General features: G+C 33.3%; 5 protein-coding genes across 9 annotated transcripts in view; 3 read left to right on the top strand and 2 right to left on the bottom strand.

The window, feature by feature from the left end:
- LOC140055360 (small ribosomal subunit protein eS4-like) overlaps positions 1-4,111 on the top strand; it is a 53,190-nt gene extending 49,079 nt beyond the window's left edge. The window contains exons 1-7 of one of the 2 annotated variants that reach the window (XM_072100686.1): positions 84-114; positions 1,418-1,495; positions 1,754-1,934; positions 2,272-2,369; positions 2,946-3,117; positions 3,369-3,479; positions 3,849-4,111. In XM_072100686.1, the coding sequence (XP_071956787.1) occupies positions 112-114; positions 1,418-1,495; positions 1,754-1,934; positions 2,272-2,369; positions 2,946-3,117; positions 3,369-3,479; positions 3,849-3,985 (780 nt within the window). In that variant the 5' untranslated portion in view covers positions 84-111 and the 3' untranslated portion in view covers positions 3,986-4,111. Of the gene's footprint in view, positions 1-83; positions 115-1,416; positions 1,496-1,753; positions 1,935-2,271; positions 2,370-2,945; positions 3,118-3,368; positions 3,480-3,848 lie in introns of those variants that run through there. The other variant, XM_072100687.1, reaches the window with a different exon arrangement.
- A 142-nt stretch (positions 4,112-4,253) lies between these two features.
- Positions 4,254-7,458, bottom strand: LOC140055127 (uracil phosphoribosyltransferase homolog). 4 transcript variants are annotated; one of them, XM_072100344.1, is made up of 7 exons: positions 7,363-7,458; positions 6,761-6,897; positions 6,477-6,519; positions 6,163-6,295; positions 5,865-6,026; positions 5,587-5,685; positions 4,254-5,042 (listed from the first exon to the last, which is right to left on the bottom strand). In XM_072100344.1, exons 1-7 carry the CDS (start codon positions 7,417-7,419, stop codon positions 4,936-4,938), a joined length of 738 nt encoding a protein of 245 aa, XP_071956445.1. In that variant the 5' UTR covers positions 7,420-7,458; the 3' UTR covers positions 4,254-4,935. The 4 variants fall into 4 exon arrangements, with proteins under 4 accessions (XP_071956445.1, XP_071956447.1, XP_071956448.1 ...); XM_072100346.1 differs by having other exon boundaries at positions 4,255-5,042; positions 6,757-6,897; positions 7,352-7,400; XM_072100347.1 differs by having other exon boundaries at positions 4,255-5,042; positions 6,757-6,897; positions 7,363-7,384.
- On the top strand, positions 7,381-13,861 carry LOC140055126 (iron-sulfur clusters transporter ABCB7, mitochondrial-like). The gene is made up of 13 exons (XM_072100343.1): positions 7,381-7,616; positions 8,179-8,256; positions 8,437-8,631; positions 8,966-9,095; positions 9,408-9,594; positions 9,693-9,774; positions 10,275-10,626; positions 11,089-11,246; positions 11,596-11,759; positions 11,953-12,082; positions 12,347-12,518; positions 12,675-12,778; positions 13,061-13,861. Exons 1-13 carry the CDS (start codon positions 7,485-7,487, stop codon positions 13,310-13,312), a joined length of 2,136 nt encoding a protein of 711 aa, XP_071956444.1. The 5' UTR covers positions 7,381-7,484; the 3' UTR covers positions 13,313-13,861.
- A 194-nt stretch (positions 13,862-14,055) lies between these two features.
- Positions 14,056-15,236, bottom strand: LOC140055129 (c-Myc-binding protein-like). Its single transcript, XM_072100348.1, has 4 exons — positions 15,105-15,236; positions 14,721-14,842; positions 14,439-14,568; positions 14,056-14,291 (listed from the first exon to the last, which is right to left on the bottom strand). The coding sequence occupies exons 1-4, from the start codon at positions 15,114-15,116 to the stop codon at positions 14,247-14,249; spliced, it is 309 nt and encodes a 102-aa protein (XP_071956449.1). The 5' UTR covers positions 15,117-15,236; the 3' UTR covers positions 14,056-14,246.
- A 79-nt stretch (positions 15,237-15,315) lies between these two features.
- Positions 15,316-24,602, top strand: part of LOC140054870 (serine-protein kinase ATM-like) — a 30,368-nt gene continuing 21,081 nt past the window's right edge. Inside the window, exons 1-14 of the mRNA XM_072099968.1 lie at positions 15,316-15,397; positions 15,828-15,909; positions 16,107-16,269; positions 16,671-16,757; positions 20,672-20,836; positions 20,978-21,143; positions 21,510-21,672; positions 21,816-21,920; positions 22,159-22,238; positions 22,687-22,747; positions 22,898-23,052; positions 23,551-23,658; positions 23,787-23,927; positions 24,171-24,299. Of these exons, the coding sequence (XP_071956069.1) occupies positions 15,841-15,909; positions 16,107-16,269; positions 16,671-16,757; positions 20,672-20,836; positions 20,978-21,143; positions 21,510-21,672; positions 21,816-21,920; positions 22,159-22,238; positions 22,687-22,747; positions 22,898-23,052; positions 23,551-23,658; positions 23,787-23,927; positions 24,171-24,299 (1,592 nt within the window). The 5' untranslated portion in view covers positions 15,316-15,397; positions 15,828-15,840. The remainder of the gene's footprint in view (positions 15,398-15,827; positions 15,910-16,106; positions 16,270-16,670; positions 16,758-20,671; positions 20,837-20,977; positions 21,144-21,509; positions 21,673-21,815; positions 21,921-22,158; positions 22,239-22,686; positions 22,748-22,897; positions 23,053-23,550; positions 23,659-23,786; positions 23,928-24,170; positions 24,300-24,602) is intronic.

The following is a 24,602-nucleotide window of genomic DNA, read 5'->3' as shown; positions in this document are numbered from 1 at the left end:
AGCAGTTAGTAAAAAATAAAAATGATTATTTTTAAAAATTAAAACAAATCAAATTTAACCTCAGATATTTTGTGATTCCGGAAAGTCGACCTCTTCGCCAAAACTGGCAAAATGGTGAGTATCGTATTATAATGTAGCTTATAATAATCGGCTATAATCTCATTTAATAATGCTTAAATTTACATACAAGATCTACAAATATATTTAATAACACTAGTTCATAATATTACTGTTTCTTTTTTTTTATTTGGGTGTCATTATAGTGGTGAATTTTAATTTAAAATTGGTCTGTTGCATAACGACCCATATTAACTGCAGCCGCACTCCTACTTAACTTGAGGCGGTTTTAAAGAAAATTGGTAGGCCTAGACTTGGTTACTTAATCTATACTATACGTTGTCCAGGGAAAGCCATAGAAAGGCTAGCATTCCTGCTGTCCTTCTCTCTGAGTGAGTGAGACAGATATATGAGATAGCCTACAGTAACCTCATCATTTCATCTGTTATGCGCGATTTGAACGATTTGCGCAATTTGAAATTGCGCAAAAAAAATCCTTGCGCAATTTGAATTGAAACATGTGTTTCAAATTGCGCAAGCAACGTATTAAATTGCGCAAGTAATCTGCAAATTGCGCAAGGTTTTTCGACAGATTGTGAAATCATGTACACCCATATTTTTATAGTAATTTCTAAGAATGATTCAAATTTAAAGATAAATATCGCATTTCCTTATTTTAGTAGTGCAAATATTGTTATAAGTTAGCATACCGTCGAAGAACCGACGAAGGAAAACGAAGCGGTGGTGTTCCACCAGGCGGGCGCGGCGCGGGCGGCCGGCTATACTACTCTAGCCTAGCTAGGGTCTGGACTACTGATACTGACTAGGTTACATGGCCTAGCTTAAACTAATATTAAAAACTTAAAAAGTGAGTATTAAACATTATCTTCATTGAAATGGTCTTATTTATATAATAAAATACTAAATTTTAAACTCCTCTGCCTAGGCCTAGCCTATAGCCATGTATGGGAAAATTTACAGTTCGTTTTCAAATTGCGCAAAGGTGTCATATTGCGCAAGAACTATCTTGCGCAATTTACAAATTGTGCAGCGCAATTTAAAATTGCGCAAAGATTTTCTTGCGCAATTTGAAATTGCGCAAGTTGATTGCGCAATTTGAAATTGCGCAAAAAAATCCTTGCGCAATTTGAAATTGCGCAAATAATTCTTGCGCAATTTAAAATTGCGCAAGGATTTTTTTGCGCAATTTCAAATTGCGCAAATCGTTCAAATCGCGCATAACACATCCAGTCACCAGTTCATGTGTAGGAAATATGCTTGTTGTTTAGTTGGCCTAGGTACTGGTAAAGTATAGTATATATTATAAAACTATGTAAATGTAATTTGTTTTTACTTCCAGGCTCGTGGTCCTAAAAAGCATCTTAAGCGCCTTGCGGCACCAAAACATTGGATGTTGGACAAACTTTCAGGTTCATTCGTAAGTCAATTAAAGATATTAAAAGTACTACAAATGTTAATTATAGGTAAAATAAAATGATTTACTAAACAGAAATATTGTTAAAAAAATATATACTTTATTTATAATAATAAATGTTCTATCTTATTTCCAAAACAGAAATATATGGCACCAACAAACACTTTGTTGGTAATGACTTAAAAATACTTTAATTGTCTTGTTGATTTCAAAAACATAGTAAAAAAGGAAAAAAACATTTTTTTTGGTATGAATATATAGGCTCCACGTCCATCAACTGGCCCACACAAATTGCGAGAATGTTTGCCAATGGCTGTATTTCTCCGAAATCGTTTAAAGTATGCGTTGACTTATGATGAAGTGAAGAAGATAATGAAGCAACGATCAATCAAAGTTGATAACAAAGTCCGAACTGACGTCACTTATCCAGCAGGATTCATGGGTAAGTTTCCTGAATAAAAAATGGTACTGCGTTCAACGGTACTGCGCTCAACGGTACAGCGCTCAATGGTACAACAACATTCATGCTCTCGTCTAGTCATCCATTCATAGTTCTGATAAAGAAAGTTTTATCTGGAGGTCAAAATAGAATGATCACAAGACATGACTCTACTTTGAATTTAATTGAGACAAAAATCAATTTCATTTTTTTTTGTAATAATTCAATCAATAACATGCTGTTTACCCGCATTTATTCTAATGTTTACAATAAATAGTAATTGTTTTCTTTTCCATTTTAGTTTAATGTATACTATTGTAATTATGCTTTTTGTTATTAGATGTGATCACTATTGAAAAAACTGGTGAGAACTTCCGCCTCATTTATGATGTCAAAGGTCGATTTACTGTTCACAGAATTGGAGTTGAAGAAGCAAAGGTATGAGGATTTTAACACATATATTTTATTTAATTAATGGTTTTGAACTAAATATTGTCAATACAGGTTATCTTTTAAATATAAGCAATGTTCGTACCCAGATCCCTCAAACCTCTTTACAGTAATTATAGTATTGAAAAAGTATAAAGAAAAGGAAGGGTGAAGGGAAGCTATTTAACGACCCATTAACGTCAACCAAGTTTAAAGTATAAACATTTAGAGTACACATAATAATCGGAATTTGATGAACTTGATTTATGAATATGCTGCTGCAGAATCCCTTATTCCAACATTATATTATATCTGTTATTTTATTAGGCCTATTCGAAGTCATTTATATGTTATTAGTCATGTAAATGGTCAAATTAGGCCAACAGTAACCTGCGTTTAACGGTCGCCTGCAGGGTTTTACATACTCTGTTGGCATTCACCCAAGAATGCTACACTCAATATTAAGACTACACTTTAATTGTGTTTCCAATAATTGTTTCCAATTCTGAACTACTGTACTATTACTTTGTTATATGCCATATAATTACTAAATACAACTAAGTAACATACAAATTACATTCTCAGTTCAAGCTTTGTAAAGTAAAGAAGGTGTGGACAGGACCAAAGGGAATCCCATTCTTGAGCACCCACGATGCCCGCACAGTGCGCTACCCAGACCCTCTTGCTAAGGTCTTTGACACTGTCAAAATCGACATCGGCACAGGAAAAATCACAGACTACTTGAAGTTTGAAAGTGGTTAGTATTTAAATCTTATCTTTTAAACTTTGCAACTGTCTGTTGAAAAGAAGTTATTCTAAGCATGCTCATATGTTTCTGCACTGAATGACTTTTTGACTCAATAGCTACGTAGTTGCGTGGCTACAAAAGGTAGCTTGAAATGATAGAAACATCTGCCAATGTTAAAAAATAGAATTGGAAATACTATGATATACTTTATTAGAGCTATATTGATAAATGTTGTGATTAACTTACTTTCTTGTTTAAAGGCAACATGTGCATGATCACCGGAGGGCGTAACTTGGGGCGTGTCGGTGTTGTTGTACACCGTGAGAAACATCCTGGATCTTTTGACATTGTACATATCAAGGATAATACAGGTATGTACTTAAGTTGGGTTTGATTGACTTAAGTGTAATGGTTCGGGTTAGATACTAAACTAATTACCACTAAGTTACTGAAAAAGTGTAATGTATTTAAAAAATACTATTTTCTGTCCGATTTTTTTAGAAATGAGTTTTTGGAAAATATTGCCATATTTTGCCTGTTTTTTTATGTAATCACTTTCAATTAAACATACTTAAACATAATATAAGCTGAGAGTGGTGTGGTACAATTGCCTGAATGTATCAGTGAAATTAGTCTTTATACAATATCTGTAAGGATTAGGATATCTAGATTCACGGCTATTCACTTTTTCACTCCTGTGTAAAAATATTATAAATGTTTATTTTGTGTTTGTTCTGTAGGCCATACCTTTGCTACCCGTCTGAGCAATGTCTTCATTATCGGTAAGGGAACCAAGTCACTGGTTTCTCTTCCTAAAGGAAAGGGCATCAGAATGTCAATTGCAGAGGAGAGGGAAAAGAGATTGGCGCAACGATAAGACAAAGAAAAAACTAAAAGAATGCTATCGAAAACCATCAACCTGACAATTGTATAAAATATAAAACCATGAATGGTGTATTGTTTCAAGTTATCAATAAATTGTAATCTAACAACACCAAGAATACACTGATGTACTTGTAGTTTTTTTTCTTGTCTATAGTTATTGTTCTTCCACCAATTGGCTTTTCTTATTGTTCTTCCACCAATTGGCTTTTCGTTTTTTGTCTACGAGTTCAAATAGTATATGTATGAAAGTGCCAGTTTGTCAGTTAACCAATCGACTTTTTGAGTTTTGTCTCTGAGCTCAAGTAGTATACGTATGAAATGCCATATGTGCCAAAACTCCGTCTAGAACCTAGACTAAGTTTATATCCAGCAGTGAATGTTTTGTTTAGTCCATAGAAATTAAAACACACTTTGATATACTATATAAAATTTCATCTTTAATCAGTTCTGTAAGTAAACAACTGGTACAGGTTCCATTCTCAAAATGGATATTCTCAGAAAATAAATCTTGAGCTCTGTCTAAACTATCAAAATTCATTTCACAAAAAATGTGATGTGCCCATATGGACATGATTAAAATGACACTTGACTTAAGTATGGTACTGTCTACTACACTACTGTATTTACACTTTTCTCTAATGTACTAACAAACTAAACATTTTAAATCCTTGATAAAATTGGAGCATTAAACATTGGTCTTTATACAGGTATTACTGGATTTCATCCAAGCACCTCTTTACAAATTATAATTTTAGAAGACATTTTTAGAACATCATTGAGATCCCAAACCCTCTGCTTTATATTATATCTTTGCTTGACAGTGCATGTCCCTCATCTCACTATCCTTTAATATCTTAAAATAAATATCTAAATTAAATATCTGGCAAGTTCTACATCCCGACGTCTTTTCAGGCCTCATTTTAGTACACTTGTATAATCTGTTCAATCTGTTCCAAAGTACTTAGTTCCAAAATGGTTAGGAGTCGTCGTATGGACCTCTGATGTTAATATTGTAATATCTCTTGCTTTATTTATCACGGCTCTCACTCCTAAAAACATGAATAATATTAATGAGATAAGAAAATATAAATCAAAAACCATGTATTATTGAGTATTGTCCGAGGGAGTCTGGCTACTTAAATCAAGGCAATCTAACAGCGGGACACTGAGCTTGCCTTGCCAAGATAGGAACTCGTAACAATCCTTTGATCTTAATTAAGTCTGGCTGCAACAAATATACCAACAGTACTGTACTATGTACATATTCTATGCAGCACGCGGTGCCTGTTATAGGATGCGTCGCAGCCACAGATAAACCCTTTGATCTCCAGAGCTCAGCATCCTTTTGTTAGATTTTCTTGTTTAAATTAGGGAGTAGGTCAGATTTTAAAAATTAATGCTTTAGTCTTGTGTCCAAATTTAGCTTCAATTTAGGATTTATACCCAGTAGTTTCAAGGACAGAAAATGATATTGTTTATTGCTGGAGATGGTTATCTATGTCTTTAACAATCCATGGATTTATATATGTCAATGATTTAACAATTTGGTTGAAACAGACTGAATGTTTTATATCACCTGCTGTGGTAACTTACCATGTGGGGTACAGAATAGGGTCAACAGAATAATGTTTGAATCTTTGACACCATGTTCTCTTAGCACTCTAACTGCCTGGATTACAGTATTACCTGAATCTACAACACAAAAGCAACAAAACAGTCAATACATTATCACTAAAACATACATAATAAATATCATTTTTTTAATTACTAATTGCCCTAGACTTTATTTTGTGAAATTCCACTTTTAAATTATTTATTACTATATATACAGCAGGTACAGGATCCAGTGTCTGTATCAAAGGAAGACTTACTTAGTATAGGGTACATGAGTAGGACCTTTCGATTGTGAATATCTGACGGGAATTTTGCATAGAATACTTTAGCCTCTCCGGTATCATCGTTGCTCTTCACTAATATCTTGCCAATACGGATTGAGCGACAACAATCTCGTAGTCCATGCTCCATAGCTTCACCTATTCAATGAATAATATATATATACTACAGTATAAACTGTCTTTTGCATTTAAAAACATGTTATTGATATATAATATAAATACCTGTATATGTATATATAATAATAATAAATAATAATTTTCATTTGGCACTCACCACTTCTCATGATGCTCACTCCACAGTTACCCTTAGCAAATTGAATGCCGTCAAAAGGTTGGCCTGTTGGGGTGGTCACCACACAATTTGTATAAGGTAATTGGTTCAATCCCTCCTCAACCACTAATCGAATCTATAAATGATAAGTAAAATAAAACATACAACACATATTATCTTAATAGTGAAAACATTTTCTTGGTTTACAATCAAGGAACATACATACATACAAGAATTTTAAAATAGGAAAATAAATTGAAATACATGGTCATTTAAGACTCATTATTATATTAATTATAATAATTAATATCCCATACCAGTCGATCTGCATAAAATACGAAATCTCCCCTACTTGTTTGTCTGAAAAGAAAGACCAACATTATTGATCAAATTGTTCTTTTTTAACAAAAATATAACAGAATTAGAATTAGAATGACATCAACATACTGATAGAAGTTTTGAGTGACCAATTTGCATATTCATTTGCATATTCATTTGTCTATTCATTTGCATATTCATTTGCATATTCATTTGCATATTCATTTGCATATTCATTTGTCTATTCATTTGAATACAATTGACAGAGAAATGTTCTACCTACTTGTCTCGTATAATAGTTTGCAATTCTCGTATTTGATCATTTATTCGTAAAATCTTTAATTGAACCCCAAACTCTGAGCGTTCTAAGATGTTGGTATTGGTTTTTTCATCGTTGTTACTTGCCTCCATTATGACGTGCTAGTGAAAATATTAAAAGGATATTATTTGATATTAATCTAGTTTATACTGTATAGGCCTAGTATTAATTGATGAATTTTACATTTTTGAAAAAAATTTATTATTTATAATTATATCAAAAGTAATATCAGATAATGAACTAAATACTATAATAGTCCAATAAAGTATTAATAAAAGGCTAAAAATATAGTTTTGTCTTTATTAAAAGTAAATTTTAAAATGGTGTGGGACGAATCGACTTTGGATCAATTTACAAACGGGCTGCTTCCACTTCTACTTGCTGGATATAGCAGTGACAACCATGCCTTACAACTATACGACTCCAAAATACAACGTATTACCGACCGAAAGTATAAATAACAGTACTAAACGTTACATAATACTATACTATAATATGTACTGTATTTTTTATTAATAAAAACTGTATAATTATGCTATAAAATGGTATTATTACCGAGATCTTACCACCGCATGGGAACCATTTATCGCAAACGTGTTTTGCTGTCTGCTGCCACCAACCATGCAAATTTGTTGTGCGAAAAACAACTCGAGCGTAAAAAAAACGAGAGCGCAAAAAAGGTATCGGAATGGCTGTTGCGCTTTTAAGAACAGGGAAGATAAAATCCAATATATTACAGTATTCACAATACTACGGGAAAAAATTGAGTTCATCGTATTTTGAGAACTGCACTAGGTTTAATAGATCCCCATTGAATAAGGTAGAATGAGTCAGCGATTCATTTACTTTTATTATTTAGGCTTGCTTGTGTAGCCTTGTATTGTATTATGATGAATTGAATGAAGTCGGGTCGACTCCGCCGGCTCAACACTAGACATGCATGTAGGCTAGGCCTAGAATTCTATATAGCATGTATCATCATCTGATTTGATTACCATTAGGAGAAGCCTAGCAGTTTTGGTGCAGTCTGATCGTCATGTGTCATTGTCATTTTTTTAGTGAAACAAAACATTGGCCCTCCCTGACAACCCTGTTGTTTTTTGGCCCTTTTTTGGAGGGAGAGTGATTTGACAGTTTCCTGATTGGATGCCTGCCACTCCCACCTATCACAGATTTCACTCTCCCAACACAACATTGCTATTATTTATGTCAATGCAATCCTAATTAGTAATAATTAATTAATTAGTAATATAAATTATAATACCTTTACTTAACATCAAATTAAATTACCTTTTTAAAAATTAAATATTGTGTAGTAGTAATGCATTATTTATTAAACAATCAACATTTTGTGAAATGTTTTTTTTTTTTTTTCGTTTTAGAATCCATCAAGGTTCTTCTGTTTACGTTTTGTTAATCAACAGTTTTCAAAATCCTCAAAAGTACCTTTTATAAAAAAGGTAAGTACTCAATTGAAAAGCATAGTATTATTTATTTGTACTACAGAACTGTTATTATATCTGGTTATCTATTTGCTGCATGTAAACTACAAAAACTTTATTCCTAAAAAATTACAACATTGTCATTTTTAAAGGGTTGTTTACACTTGATTATGATTTAATTGGTTTTTTTTTTCTCAGAAATGGACTTCTTGCACGTTGGCAAGGACGTGTTTCCATGGACACGGTCCGGGGGAAGGAAATCAAAATGGTAAAAATGGCGAGGTGAATGGTTGGCAGATTGTCACGGCTATGGCCCGGTATATTTGGCCAAAAGATGCAACTTCTATCAAAGTTAGAGTAGTTATCGCTGTAAGCTTGCTTCTAGGCTCAAAGGTATTTAAAAAACTTTGTTGTCTGCATGGCATGATAGAATATTATTACTGTTAACTTCACATACAAAGCATCCTTAATAATATAATTTTCAATGACCGTACATGCTTAATAATACCTATACAGTTAATTCATAGTATGGTAAATTTAAAATCTATCCATAAAATTAAAGTATCAAAGTTATACAGTTCATCATTTAATTGTTCTAAATTGTTATCTTTAGCTCCCTCTATTGGCTGATCACACTTTCTTGTTTCAGTAATAGCTCCCTCTATTGTTTGGTCACACTTTATAAAGTGAAGAAAGCACTTTCCCAACTTTGTTATCTTATTTTTAGATGGCAAGTGTTTCAGTGCCTTTCCTGTTTAAGTATGCTGTGGATACTTTGAACACGGGGCAAGCAGTGGGCGTGGCTGCCGCTGCTGGAGGCACCGCCCTCACGGTTGCTACAACATTATTAATAGGATGTAAGTTAAGAGCAACTGGATGCTTATTTATAGCTTGTAAAGTATTATATGTAGAGATCATCATCACCTGCTTTAGTACAATGAGCTGCTAAAGCTCTGTCCACACTATCAAACTTTATGTGACAAAAAAATGTGATGTTCCCATATATGGACATGGATATGATGTCATATTACTACCATATTTAAGCATATCACTACCATATTTAGGCACATCACATTTTTTTGTGTGTAGACAGAGCTTAACAGCTGATTCCATTATGTTGAAAAAAAATAACTTTACCGTAATCATTAATATTAACTTATTTTGTACAGACGGTGCTGCAAGAGCAGGGGCATCTCTTTTCAATGAACTTAGAAATGCAGTATTTGCTAAAGTAGCTCAGAACTCAATCAGACGAGTTGCTAAGAATGTCTTCCTTCACCTGCATTCCTTAGATTTAAATTTCCACTTAAGTCGACAAACAGGAGCACTCTCTAAAGCCATTGATAGAGGTAGTAGGTAAGATATTACAGTATATTGTTTAAAGTTTTAATTAATCCTCATTTAAATTGGGTAACTATAAATATTTTGACATTGATTTGGTTTGATTTTTTCAGAGGCATTAATTTCACACTTTCTGCATTAGTGTTCAACATTGTTCCTACTGCTTTTGAAGTTAGTTTAGTTGCAGGTATATTGGTAAGCTTTTCTATTAAGTAGATTTCATTTTAGTAGTTTTATTTCATTTTTGACCAGTTATGAAACAGGACCAGAAGGCAACACAGTCGTCATGGCTGGATGCTAATACTCAGCAGCCTTTCCTTGATTATTACACCCGATTCCCAGTGCTGTATCTCCACATACAATCTATTTCCGAAGTATCATAGGAATATTTAGTAATACAGCATCACATGTGGTACCTGTATCATGTAAAGTTAGGTTAAGGGTTAGGTTACTCTAGATGCATGTGAAACACATGTGATGTTGTATTACCAAATATTCCTATGATACTTTGGATATAGATACAGTACTGAGAATCAGTTGGATTATTACAAAGATGATCATAATAAAATAATGTATGTATCTAACGTCCAGTTGGTCCAATGAATTAAAATAAAACATTCTACATTACTTAGATAGTCAACTATACCATACTTAATACCTAATACCTAATATTCGTTTTTTATAATTATTTTAAGTATTGGAGATGTGGGCCCCAGTTTGCTGTAGTAACATTATCAACTATCGCTGCCTACGCTGCTCTTACTCTTGGTATTACATCATGGAGGACAAAGTTCAGAGTTCAAATGAACAAAGCCGATAATCAGGCAGGCAATCTGGCTATTGACTCCCTCATTAATTACGAAACTGTTAAATATTTCAACAATGAGCAACATGAAGCAAAGATGTACGATTCGTCACTTGAGAAATTTGAGAAAGCATCGCTGAAGACGTCAACGAGTCTAGCAATGCTAAACTTTGGTCAGAATATTGTATTCAGCTCGTCCTTAGCTTTGATCATGGTGATGGCTTGTAAGGGAATCGTTGCAGGTAAACGATATAGTTTGTTACAAACCTATCAATTAAATAATAATAATAATAATGCACTGCTCTTGCAGTATTTATTTCGTCCAATAAAATATAAAATCTTTGCTAAATTGATTATGTTATGTTAGTGCACATTTTGATTTTTTGTTTTGTGTACCAGCACCAGATCTGTTATTCATTCATTTCATGTTTAACTCTGTCTACGCTAACAAACTTTTTGTGACAAAAAACTGGTGTGGCCAAATATGGTAGTGATATGCCCAAATATGGTAGTGATATAACATCATGTCCATATATGGGCACATCACATTTTTTTGTCAAATAAAGTTTGATAGTATAGACAAGACTTTACAGAAAATTGGGAATTAATTAGATCTCTCCTCCCACACTCACTCCACCCATAAATTAGTATCCAAGTCGCCATATAAGCTGCATAGTAAAATGTGAATTAATTTTTTCAAACAGGTCACATGACGGTTGGTGACCTGGTAATGGTGAATGGACTGCTATTTCAGCTGTCGTTACCGCTCAACTTTCTAGGTACCGTCTACCGAGAAATTCGCCAGTCTCTCATTGACATGAAAACCATGTTTAATATCCTTAATCTGGAACCAAATGTTAAGGTATAGTTATAATTTAGTTTTTGATAATTTTCAGAAAATGTTATTATTTTTCCCACAACATAGCTCATGTGCACATTAAAGAACCTAGTACATCTTTCGAGACAAGTAGTGGGGCTACCCCGGTGTACTAGTACACTCACAGCCACTGTTCATAACTGGACTCTCTGGGAGAGCAGTCTTTGAAGAGGTTACCCAGTATAAATAAATAACAAATAAATAACATGCTTATATATTCACCATTCATTTGGCTAAAAAGGTGCACATTACATGTATTTAATTGAAAACAACCACTATCAATCGTATTGTATATAAAAATGTTTACCATTATTATTATTAACTTATTCTTCAGGAAAAACTTAATGCTCCATTGTTGTCAATTAGTCCTCGGGAATCATCTATTACATTTGAGGATATATGTTTTGAATATGTGAATGGCCAACCTATATTCAAGGGTATCTCGTTTGATGTACCTGCCGGAAGTAAGGTTGCCATCGTTGGTGGAAGTGGCTCAGGGTAAGCTGTTGTCCTCTGTAAATTAATGATTGTTCATCAGTGCAAGTGAGAATGTGAAACAGAGTGATGAAAGAAATAAAAACAAAGGAGACACAGGCTGATAAATAGAGGGTGGAGAGATTAAAAGTTGAAAACAATGAAGATAGCTTGGTAGATATGATATAATAAACAATTTGTTGCTTTATTTTTATAGGAAGTCTACAATAGTTCGTTTATTATACAGATTTTATGATCCAAAGTCTGGAAGGATTTTAGTTAATGGTCAGAATATACGTGACGTCAGTTTAGAAAGTTTACGATCCAATGTAGGTGTTGTTCCACAGGTGAGTTTTGCTGATTAAGCTCTGTCCACACTATCAAACTTTAGGTGACAAAACAATGTGATGTGCCCATATATGGACATGATGATGTCATATCACTACCATATTTGAGCACATTAAACTTTTTTTGTCAAACTAGTTTGATAGTGTAGACAGAGCTTAAGAAGAATATGCTTGTATATTATATAAACAAAATACTTTAATTATTAATAATTTCATTCCTTGCCAAAATTGTTGCTCTTATTAATAATTTTCTGTATTTTGTAGGATTCTGTACTCTTCCATAATTCAATATTTTATAACATTAATTACGGCAATATGAATGCAACAGCAGAAGAGGTTTATGCAGCAGCCAAGATGGCCAACATTCATGAGAGTATATTAAAGATGCCGCATGGGTATGACACGCAAGTTGGTGAACGAGGCCTGAAACTATCAGGTATGAGCAACAGCTTTTGAAAGACCCATCTCTGAACTATCTTAACACATCCCCTTCTCAAGCCATATTAGTAACTGTTTCTAAGGCTCTGTCTACATTATCAAAATTTGATACAAAAATGATGGGCCAATATATATTGATATATTTTTCTTATAGGTGGTGAGAAACAACGTGTTGCAATAGCTAGAACAATTTTGAAGAATCCATCGATTATTTTATATGACGAAGCTACCTCATCTCTTGACTCTATAACAGAACAGGTAATTAAAGGTGGACACAAGGAGTAGGGGGATAGGGTGGTAGTAGGTGCTTTGGAAATCAGTCATCACAAAAAGAAAAATTACCACAAAGTCCCTTTTTTACAACCTGCTCAGTCCTCTACTTTAGAACTATTCACTAATCAAAAAAGCACTGATGAATGTCTAATAGTTTCTATAAACCAAGCCAACTACCAAAATTTAAGAGGTTATTTGTCAACATTTGCCTTTGAAAAAGTGAATCAAATTTAATTACAGAAAAATATGTGTAAACTTTTCTTTCAGAACATTTTAAACTCAATGGAAACCGTAACACAAGGAAGGACGTCGCTTTTCATAGCGCATCGTCTTTCCACCGTCGTGGACTGCGACGAGATCTTTGTTTTTGAGGATGGGTTTGTGAAGGAACGTGGAAACCACTATACACTCCTTAGCAATCCCGATAGTTTGTACACACAGCTGTGGAACAATCAACACAAAGCGGTGTTGCAAAGCTATGATAGTGAGGAAGGGGAGACAGAAGAACTTGGAAAATAATGAATGCACGACAATATTGGTACATTTAAGCGTGGCTCCCACTAGCATGCAACGTGCTGTAATGCGTAATAACAAGTGGGAACTAACGTCAAAACAGTGCTGCAAACATCGCAAGTGGGGGCAAACACAAATATAGAAAGGGCATTTTCTTGCAATGCATTACTAGTGGGAACCATGCTTTAGGCAAGAGTCTGTGGGTGGGTTTTTTTCTAAAATCACAGTTAAATACGATTTTTATTTTTTGATCGAATTTTACAGTGGATATTTGCACTTCTATATAAATATATTTATTTAGTAATAAGATTAAAAATTATTGATAATAAAAATATGTACTAAGTGTGTATGGAAAGATGTGGTTTTTTTTATTAGGCCTGTAAAATAGACTGCTTGTCACAAGATTTTTTTTAATTCATGTGTGGCAACATTTTTCTTTTAAATTAAGCCGAAAAACGCACAAATATAACGCCACACATTCAATTCTTTTGTATAGTTCCTTTTTATTTTCAATATTAAATCAATTAAATGTTTTCTACTTTTTTCTATTTAACAATCTACATAAAATGTTATGTTTCCTACTAAACTAACTTCTACACAATTAAAGAAAAAACTAGCATAACATTTCTATCTCTACAATAATATCAAACAAACTTAACCAGTTGTGCATCCTAAATAACAAACTCCATAAAATAGCTAAACATTGGGTGTTTTAATTTGAATCAAAAATGCATATATTAAAATAAAAATATATTTCATTTGCTTTTATTAGGAAATCTTTGCACAATTACTTTCTACTTAAACTGAAACCATTACAAAATGTATTTATTTTAAAATAAAACACGTTTGATGCACAAAATTAACAGGGTCAGAGGAAGTCTAGAGTGAGAGTGACGGAGACAGACAGTAGCTGGACAGATGGAATGTTGTTGAAGTCTTTTCAGCTTTCGGTAGGTTCATCTGCATCTTGCGATTCTGGTGGAAGCTGTAAAAAAAAGTCTTTTTGGTAAATTTAGTTGCAAAAATTAAAAACGATATATCTTATCTTTTCTAAATATCTTTCCGAACTTTTAATTTGACATTTGATTTATATGTCCAAATCCAACTGTCAAATATGGAAAAGGGTAGAAACCTTTGCTCTTAATTCAGCATTCTCTTCAGTCAACTGTTCTACTTTCTGTCTAAGTTCAGTGACCTCAAGTCTAAGTGCCTCAACATCTGCAGTTTGTGGTCCTGTGTTACCAATATGGAGTTTTAAAAAGCTGGTAAACATTTGAATAAAGGAAAAATAAACATTGATACATTAAAAAAAAACATTTTGTATATCAAAACTGCTTTTGTATGATGTATGCTCTAGAAAAAACATTTAAAAATAGTCATGCAAGCGATTTCACAGCTAAATTGTAAAAGATACTCCAATGCGTTGCTTGGTTTTTCTGGTTCTTCATAAAGACCGACAAGTACCTTCGTCAAAGTATCAAGAACACCAGATTTCTCAAGGTATTTCCTGAACTCTTCTCTTTTCGAGTCTGCAGGCTAAAAAAATAAAGTTGTTGTTATTTGATTATTTTTATGATTCCATTTAATCATTATATAGCTTAGTAGTCTAGAGAATAATACTTAGCCTAGGCCTAGTAAAACTTGAAAAACAGGCCTAAAGTGTAGTGAGTGCCCTGGCCGCTCAGAGTCAGTCAGTGTGGTGGTGGATTCTCCTGTGTATTTTCTGTAAGCCTAGCTTAAAATGCCTTATTTACTAAAGTAATTAAACGAAAAGTAACAAAATTGAATATATTCATACTCTAAATGTCATATTCTATAATTTACGGCAAAAATTTAAGAAAAAAATCTAGAATTTCCACAAATAAAATGCCGTTTTTGGCAGACAGCTAGCCCTCGAATTGTCTTGTTTGGTTACTAAATGCGCAGAATAATTGCGCGTAGAGCTTCAAAATTATTTTCATCAATAGGTGGCAGCATTTCATTTGGAAATTTCCAAAACAAGTAAAAACATGTGCGCTCACACAAGGCAGACGATAGGTTTCGTAAACAAATGTTTTAACCAAAAATTGACTTTACACTTAGGTAACACAGGTAATAATTATTAATACATGTTTAAAATATAAACTAGAAAAACTAGGCGACTCTATAAATGTTCAAGATAGGCTAATTATGTAGTGCCAGTACAGTAGTAGCATGGAGTGGTAGGCCTAACCTCTAGGCTTAGTAGTACTAGTAGTTCTTGTTAGGTTAGTGACCTTGATTGGTTGGTGTCAATTGTCAACAACCTGACTACTGAGAGAAAACGAGAGGTTGTGGCTGCAAATACTACTCCGCCTACTCCTAGTGGCAGGCCAAGTAATAGGATTGCTAAAACATATGCTATTTGTATGTGAAAGAATAAAAAATTAAAATGATGAAAAGAAATAATGCATTTTACAATAATAATGTCAGTATTGTTGTAAATAAAAAATAAAAAAAAATAAAAAAATTGTTTTCTATTTTTTCTTTCAAAAATTGGTAGGATCGTTTTCATCATGAGTGAATTGTCTCGACTACGTTCGGCATGTCTTCAACTGGGAGATGCAAAAATTACTCAGAAAAAGGTAAAGTATATTTAATTCATAATCATAATAAACATTATTAAATCAATTCAGTTAGAAGAGTTATACAATTTACATTTGTTGAAAAAGGAAATGATAATAATGTACAATTCCTGTTTGTAAACTTTTTGCAAGTTTTTGTTTTTAATCATTAAAATCCTCAATTTATTGCAATTTTCTTTCCTTTTGTTTATTAACAGCAAGGCCTAGAGACATTGAAGGAAGAGCTAATGAAAGATAAAGTTCAAAGGTCACTCGATGAGGCAACAGACAAAAAGCATGAACTCAATTGGAACAAGTTATTTGAATTTATTCAGAATTATATATCAGATGAAGCAAAACTTATCCAGAAATCCAAAAGTGGTAGGCTGGTATAATCATTTTTATTTTCATTTAATGGTTTAATTTAAAGTTTAAGAAGAAAATACTTGTTTCATATATCTGGCCTCTATCTCATGAGGTAAAATACAAATCATGAATATAATTCAGCTATTATTTCTATCTCTATTAATATTAAGCTCTGTCTACACTATCAAACTTTATGAAAAAGAAAATGTGATGTGCCCATATATGGAGATGATGGAGGTTACTACAATATTTGGGCATATCACTACCATTATTTGGAACTTTTTTGTCAAACTAGATTTATGGTGTAGACAGAGCTTTAGAAATATATTTTAGTAAAATGTTTAAATAGGTTAAAAATAGTTGTATTTATCAAGCCATGATTGTAAGCCTTGTTCTTTATTATTTTCATTATATAGGCACAGCCTCCACTGCAAGATCACAACAAACAAGAAAGAAAAATGTAGGATCGACTTTTAAGTGGATTATCAAAGTAGCAAATGGCAGTAAGTTGCCAAGTGAATGTTTTGACAAACTCAACATGGATATAATTTTTTTTATTTTAAAATTTTTTATTTCCAGATACAGATACAGATACAGATACAGATAACTTTTATTGTCCAAATAAACTGGAAATTGCATTTGCTCACTTATCACATAAAAATATCGTATAAAAATAAAGTATAAAATGCAGAATAACAATATAAAAATACACAATGATTAAAAAAGTACATCATAAAATTACAGCTCAAAAATATTTAAGTTAAAAATACAGATCATTACAAAACGGTTTAAAAATTGTCTTATATTTCATTATTAATTATTATATTATATTATTTATTATTGTTATCAAAATTATTGTAGTTACCTCTTAAAGTCATCGTTAAATTTTTTAATCCCAGCTGGGAGAAACGAATTTGAGTATCGACCCGTCCGCTCCAACACCGGCCTCAGTCTACCACTTCTACCAATGTGGCAGCGAAGAAGATCCGAATGAAGGGGGTGGCTTTCCTCCTCCATGACCGCCTGTAAACCATTTTTCAATCGTTCTCCGTAGTGACAATCGTAGACTGAGTCCGCTGTCAGCGCCGACGAGCCAATCACTCTTAATGCCCTTTCTAACACTTTACATATGCGGCCCTTATCTCCTTTGTTTATGTTCCCACCCCAGCCTAATAGGCAATAATCCCAGATTGAAAAAATAACAGATGAATAAAACATAGTAAGTATCTCTTCCCTTACCCTAAAAACGTTCATTTTCCTCAAACAGTACAGTCTAGTATTTAATTTTTTAATTAGTTGATCTACATGCTCTCCCCATGATAAATTATTGTCATACGTTACCCCAAGATACTTATATGTTTTAACGATTTCTACCTCATGTCCTTTAATCTGGACAGGCTCAATTTCCCTTCTTTTTTTACGGCGGAAATCTATTCGCATTTCTTTGGTTTTTGCTACATTAAGTTCCAGGAAATTTTCATCACAGTATTTCGTAAACCTAACTATTTCAGATTTGAAATTTGTATCGTCATCCTCTTTTATTAAACCTATCATAGCAGAATCATCTGCAAATTTAATTACTGGACAGTCCGGGAATCTAGGTTGGAAATCTGACGTATACAATGTGAACAAAAACGGTGCAAGTACAGTACCTTGTGGTGCTCCCGTATTTGTCCGAATAATGTCCGATCTGACATTTTGATTTAGCCTAACAAACTGGAGACGTCCAACGAGGAAGTTAAAAACGAACGAAATTAGTAAATTGGGGATATTCATGCCGAACAACTTATTAATTAAAATGTGTGGTTGGATGGTATTAAAAGCTGAACTAAAGTCGAAGTACATAATCCTAACAGACGGGGATGTTCTCCAATTGTCAAGATGGGCATACATTTTTTCATTTTTGTATATTAATGCGTCTTCAGTGTTCCTGTTTCTCCGATAAGCGAACTGATGTGGGTCCAAAAAATCTGCAACTAATGGTTTCAGGCTTTTTAGAACAATCTTTTCACAGACTTTCATTGGGACGGATGTTAGCGCAACAGGTCTAAGATCGTTATAACACTGTATATTTTGTCGTTTAGGGATTGGGATGATGCATGACGTTTTCCAGGATTCTGGCAAGGTTTGTGTTTCAAAAATCAAGTTAAAAATATATACAAAAATATCTGCCAATTGGGTTGCGCATAATTTAAGAACTTTGGGTAGAATTTGGTCTGGTCCAGCTGATTTGGATGCTTTCAGACCTTTAAAGTGGCTGGTAACTTCATCCGCATTTGTCTTAAGGTCAAAACCACTTTCATCTGGTAAGGCCAACCTACTTTTGATTAAGATCTGTTCATCAGAAAAATTATAGCGATCGAACCTATTAAAAAAAGTATTTAATTCATTAGCATATTGTTTAGTCAAATTTGACACAATTCCACTTCCTTGTGGCGATTTTGCATATCCGCTCATTTGCCTCATTCCCCTCCAAACCTTACTCATATCATTACCTACAAAATGTTCTTCTATTTCACGTTTGTACTTTAGTTTACTTTTACGTATTACTCGTTTAAGTTCCTTTTGGATTTTATTTAGTTCATTTACATCACCTCGATCGAAGGCCTGTCTCTTTTTCTTAATAACATCTGTCACCTCCCTATTTATCCATGGTTTACGGTTTCCGTAGATTTTTACTTTCCTTTTTGGTATTACATTTTCAGTACAAAAGTTAATATATGCACTGACCGCTTCCGTTACCTCGTCTGACCCGTTTGAATTTTCCGTAAAAACACTCCAGTCCGTAGTTTCAAATTCGCATTTCAGCTGTTCTATTGCATCTTGAGTCCACTTCTTTACAGTAATTACCCTGGGTTTCTGCCGTTGTACTAATGGACGATACTTGGGTTGTAGTATAATTAAATTATGGTCAGATTTACCAAGTTTCGGCAATTTTCTTGCTAAATATGCGTGTTTTACGTTTGAATAACATACGTCAAGGGTAACAGATTCCCGCGTGCTGCACTTCACATGTTGGTAATAGTAAACGCTACTCTTTTTTAGGGTACAATGATTAAAGTCTCCATTTATTACAATATATGCGTCAGGGGAAGCCGTTTCAATTTCCGCTATAACTACGGTTAGTTCTCTTTGTGCTTCCTTGGCCAGATTTTTGTTTGGTATGTATACAACCACTAAAACAACATGTGAAAATTCCCTCGGTATGTAGAACGGACGTATTGAGAGTACCATTATTTCAACGTTAGGCGAGCAGCTGTTTTTCTTTAGATGCACATTATTTGGGTGACAATACCTTTCGCTTATATATGCCATAACACCACCTCCTCTATTTTTTCCGGATTTAACCGTTCTATCACCTCTGAATAATGTAAACCCATCAATCCTAAAATGTTCGTCACTTTTCTCTTCACTTAACCATGTTTCCGTAAAGGCCATCACACTAACGGATCTATATTCATGCAAATGCATATTTGCATTTAATTCATCCATTTTATTTACAATTGAACGTGCGTTTCCCATAATGATTGTAGGCAAATATGGTCTACATTTCCTAGTACGGAACCGTTTTCTAACTCCACTGGCCCTACCTCTTTTTCGCCGTCGCATCTCGAAAGGTATGTCAGGCCATTTTCCAGCACCTGGGTATTTGATTTGGTTGCGTATGTCCTTCATTTCCTTAGGCGTATAGCAAACAACCCTTGGCCTAGCTTGCGTCGGCTCATTGACGTTAAAAAACGGTCTAATCATGTTAACAATCACCACAAAAAGCGAAGAACAAACAATAGTCAACATTAATACACCGAAAATCCACAATAAAAATACAGAAAAAATCACTACACACATCCAAAAAGCAACAAAATCAGGACAAGTGAGCTTGGTCGTCCGCAGTGAGCAGCGCCCAGGTTGGTACTTCAATTCGCAATCAACAGCGGGAGTCAATCAATCAATAGATATTTATATGCCTAGTGTGTAAACATTATTGACATCATTTCAATAAACATCCACATACAGTACAACTCTTCTTAACAAAATGTTTTCAATCTTCTATCAACTAATGGTCACCGTACAGATAGGCTACTACATCAGTACTTCTATGAATGGATGACTAGTTGGTGACAATAACGCTAGTTGGTCATACCCAGTACCGTTTTGATTTTACGATCATTCGGGAAACCACCTCACGAGGCAATTGCGCTGAGAGAGGAGAAAAACAAATAGAATTTAAAGAAATGATCATTATACAAATCAAAAAAGACATCATAACAAATAAATCTAAATAAAACTAAAATAAGAATCTAGACCACCAAATAGCTTAGATGTCTATGTTTTAATCAAGTACTAGTTTTCACTGTTCCAACATGTCACCTTGTTCCAACATGTCACCTTGTTCCAACATGTCACCTTGTTTTTTCAGGAGGTGAACGGATAAAATGTGATGCCATTTTACAGTACATCTTCTCAATATTCTCAGACGACTTTCTAAGAAGTGCAATTGGTGAAGACGCAATTAGTGTTCTTTGCAAGAATGTTCTAAGAAGTCAGAAATATGTTACTGAATTAAAACAAAAAGAATGGAATGGTGAGGTGGTCTTTTATATCTTTCTTTTCATATTTAATTTTTTTTTTTAGCCTAAAGTAGATATCATAGGTTCCATATTTGAATGAATTCTGATTATTATTATTATTAAGTAAATATGATCATTGTTTTTATTCTTTACAGATCTGATTAAACTATGTACAAATGTCTACATGAATCAAGACAGTAGAATTAACAAAACATCGTTAAGTCAGGCCATAAATGTTCTGATCACTGAAGCTGTGAACCAGTGTGAAATCAACCATAAACGGCTGTATAAGTTCTTTTTAGAGGTTCTGCCACATATCAAGTAAGTTTTAAAGTTCGTCATACCTTCAATTCTTCTTTTTTAATGTGCAAACACATTTACATTATTTCTTAAAACAAAATTTACCAAATCACGTATAGTATAGTATATTTTTGTGTAGTTCTTTGGTTTGCTTTCATATATGTATGTTTTATATGTTTATATGAGGGCTTCTCATAGTATAGGCTGTTTAGGGTTACCCTCTTTAAATAAGGTTTAATAAATAAATTTTTAAAAATACTTGGTATGGAAAATCAAGCATTTTAACTTGAGATACCATACATTTTATACTCAACTGTCGCATATAAGTTTCTACTTTACTCACTGTTATTTTCTCTATTTAAATGTCATAAATTCTTCTAAATTTAGAAATGAAAAAACGACCAGCTTAAGGAGTTCAATCGTTGCTTCCTTGAACAAGTTCTCATGTCACATGATGACAAACTATCGAAGGCAGTTATGTAATATTGGAGAGCATGTACTGCCAGTCATTCTACACTTCTGGAATCGTAGTCCAGAGCCGCATTTTAAGGTAACATGGTCATTTTGCCTGGTCAATGATGTCCATTTTGCCTGGTCAATGATGTCCATTTTGCCTGGTCAATGATGTCCATTTTGCCTGGTCAGTGATGTCCATTTTGCCTGGTCAGTGATTTTTATTTGCTCTTTCTTTAGAATCACATGATAGAATTTATGCAAATTCAGATGACAGTCCATCATCCACTAGGAGCAGCCTCAGAACAACAAGGAGCATATGCAAATGACCAAGACACCTGGAAGGTATGCAAATAACTCTACACTTTTAATAATATAACTGTTTATCTCAATGAAAATATGAATTTAAATGCTTAATAGCAATTTTTAAGACTATATCTATTTTAAATCCATTTTTATTTTGTTATTGGGTTTTTCTTTTTTAATATCAAGGGTGTACCATACACCAATAACACACTATTATTCATATTCAGCCACCTGTCTAGTTACCCATTTTAACGAGGTTTTATTTTATCTTTTAAAGATGCTAATTAAAAGTTTATATAAAGCAGTATATGAAGACATTAGGCAAACAAGTAACAAGGCAAAGTTAAAGAATACCAGGTAAATATATAATATTTTACTACAAATATGGCTTATTGCTAACTAACAAAAACCAACTTAGAAGTGAGCATGAACAAATTTGGTGACAAATGTGAATACAATGCATACAACAGGCATTCTGAATATTCTTTTTTATTATATTTTTGCATTACAAGAGAAGACTAGTCTTCACTGTCAAACTTTATGTGATAAAAAAATGTGATGTGCCCATAAATGGACATGATGATGTCATATCTCTATCATATTTGGGCATATCACTACCATATTTGGGCACACTTTTTTGTCACATAGAGTTTGATAGTATAGACAGAGCTTATGCCAGTGATGTAGACATTACATTCTGTACATATTGATAGTTTTTAATGAGAAGGAAGCAACTCGGACAACTATGTTATAATAATTAAAAACACTAAATGATATTGTATTGTAATTACTTGATATTTTGTAGCGCAAAAGTATTTTATTTAGATGAGAACTTGACTGATCTTGCTACGGATGTATTCTATCAGGTATTTATTGAAATTAATATTAATATTTATATCATTTTCATCATCATCATTATGATTTCAACATTATCTTCTATTATCCAGATATCATCATTTTTTACAACATTATCATCACATCATGTTGTTATTTTACCTGTTCTTTGTCTTGTTTAGATGTTTACCAGTCATTCAGACTATGTTTGTGAAATGACACAAGACTTTAGCGCAACTCAATCTACTGCCCCCAAGAGGCGTCGTATAGTTTGTGGATGGAAAGTGCTCTCTGACAATTTGTCTGAGCAAGCGTCAACATTGCAAGGCATTGCATGGTAACTGAATAAGTGCAACTGACCATAATTCCATGCTCGAGCATAATCCCACCCCTAATTCAGGCTAAATATGGTCATAAGATTTTGGTTGATTCCATTCTTAAGAAATTTAATTTAAGCCACATACCTATTTTTTTTTTTCATTTTTTTTTTAATTAAAAAAAAATAATTTTTTTTTTCATTTTTTTTACATTTTTTGTTTACAATTTTTTTAAAAACATTTTTTTGTCATATTTGGACACAAGACATTATACAACTCCATTGTTAAAGAAATTCAAATATAATCCCACGCCTTTTTTTGCACATTTTCGTACATATACCCCCAGAGACTGTACTCGGTCACATGTACATGGATCTACTTTGTAATGTATATGTTAGATCAGGTTTAATGAGGCCACGTAAATTTTTGTCAATTCTTGTGTATGTCAGGATTAGAACCAAAGACTCTGGTAACTACAAAAAATATTGTAAATTTAAAAGTAATTTATCTGTTCACAGGCTTCAAGTTTTGAATGCAATTTTGCGAAAGTATCCGTCAAGTTTACCCAAAGAAGATCTTACAGTTTTTCTTAACACATTACTTCAAGCTAGAGTACAATGCAAAAGGTAAAACTTAAATACTAAGGTAAAATAGTTGTAATTTGTTTTTATTTAAAAACCAATCACAGCAATACAACTAAACTAAGCAATACAACTTCATATTTAATTAAATTTAAACAAATCATTTGTTTCAGGTCTGAGGTACAGACCCTGCTACTACAGTGTCTTTCAGCTTTGGCTGTCTCTCAGAAATCTATCAAAATAAGGCAATCGCTAGCAGACAGACTGAAACCATTGTGGAATAAGGTGTGGTCCACTGCCTCATCAGCTGTAAGGTAAGGTGTTTGCTTCATTTACGTTCTTTAGTTCCTTGAAAATCCATGAAATCATAATCCTAGAAATTCCTCAAAAAGAGAAATTAAGAATTAAAAAATTAAAATTGTTGTTTCGGAATTGAAGAAGAACTAACCAACCAACTATTGCGTTTTGTTAGCAACAACTTTCTAGCTGAATCGAAACTTCAGTATAAATGGAATGAGCTTTTGATTTTTTAGTCAACCTGTTTGATTCGTTTACAGGAGTATATCACCAAATGATACCCAGTATCAAGCATATGATCTGTTATGTACACTTTTGACCTATGACCTTGTCACTGTGGATAAAGACCAGTGGAGGCTGTTCATTCCTGGTATTACACAGCCTACGAGGTTAGTAAAGATGTCGTAATCTAACACATTTAAGAGACTTTTCTAAAGCTCTGTCTAAAAAAATGTGATGTGCCCATATATGGACATGATGATGTCATATCACTACCATATTTGGGTATATCACTACCATATTTGGGCATACCACTACCATATAGGCACATCACACTTTTCTAGTTTGATAGTGTAGACAGACCTATAATAAATGCATTCTTTTCTTGTGGCATAACAACCGAAACACTTAAAATATTTTGGGAATCACATTTCCTTTTTTTACAATCACATGCTGAGCGGCAAACCTTAATA

Source organism: Antedon mediterranea, chromosome 7 (genome assembly GCF_964355755.1).
Source record: "Antedon mediterranea chromosome 7, ecAntMedi1.1, whole genome shotgun sequence".
NCBI lineage: Eukaryota > Metazoa > Echinodermata > Crinoidea > Comatulida > Antedonidae > Antedon > Antedon mediterranea.
The sequence above is the reverse complement of the archived record's forward strand: the minus strand, read 5'-3'. Positions and strand labels throughout refer to the sequence as shown.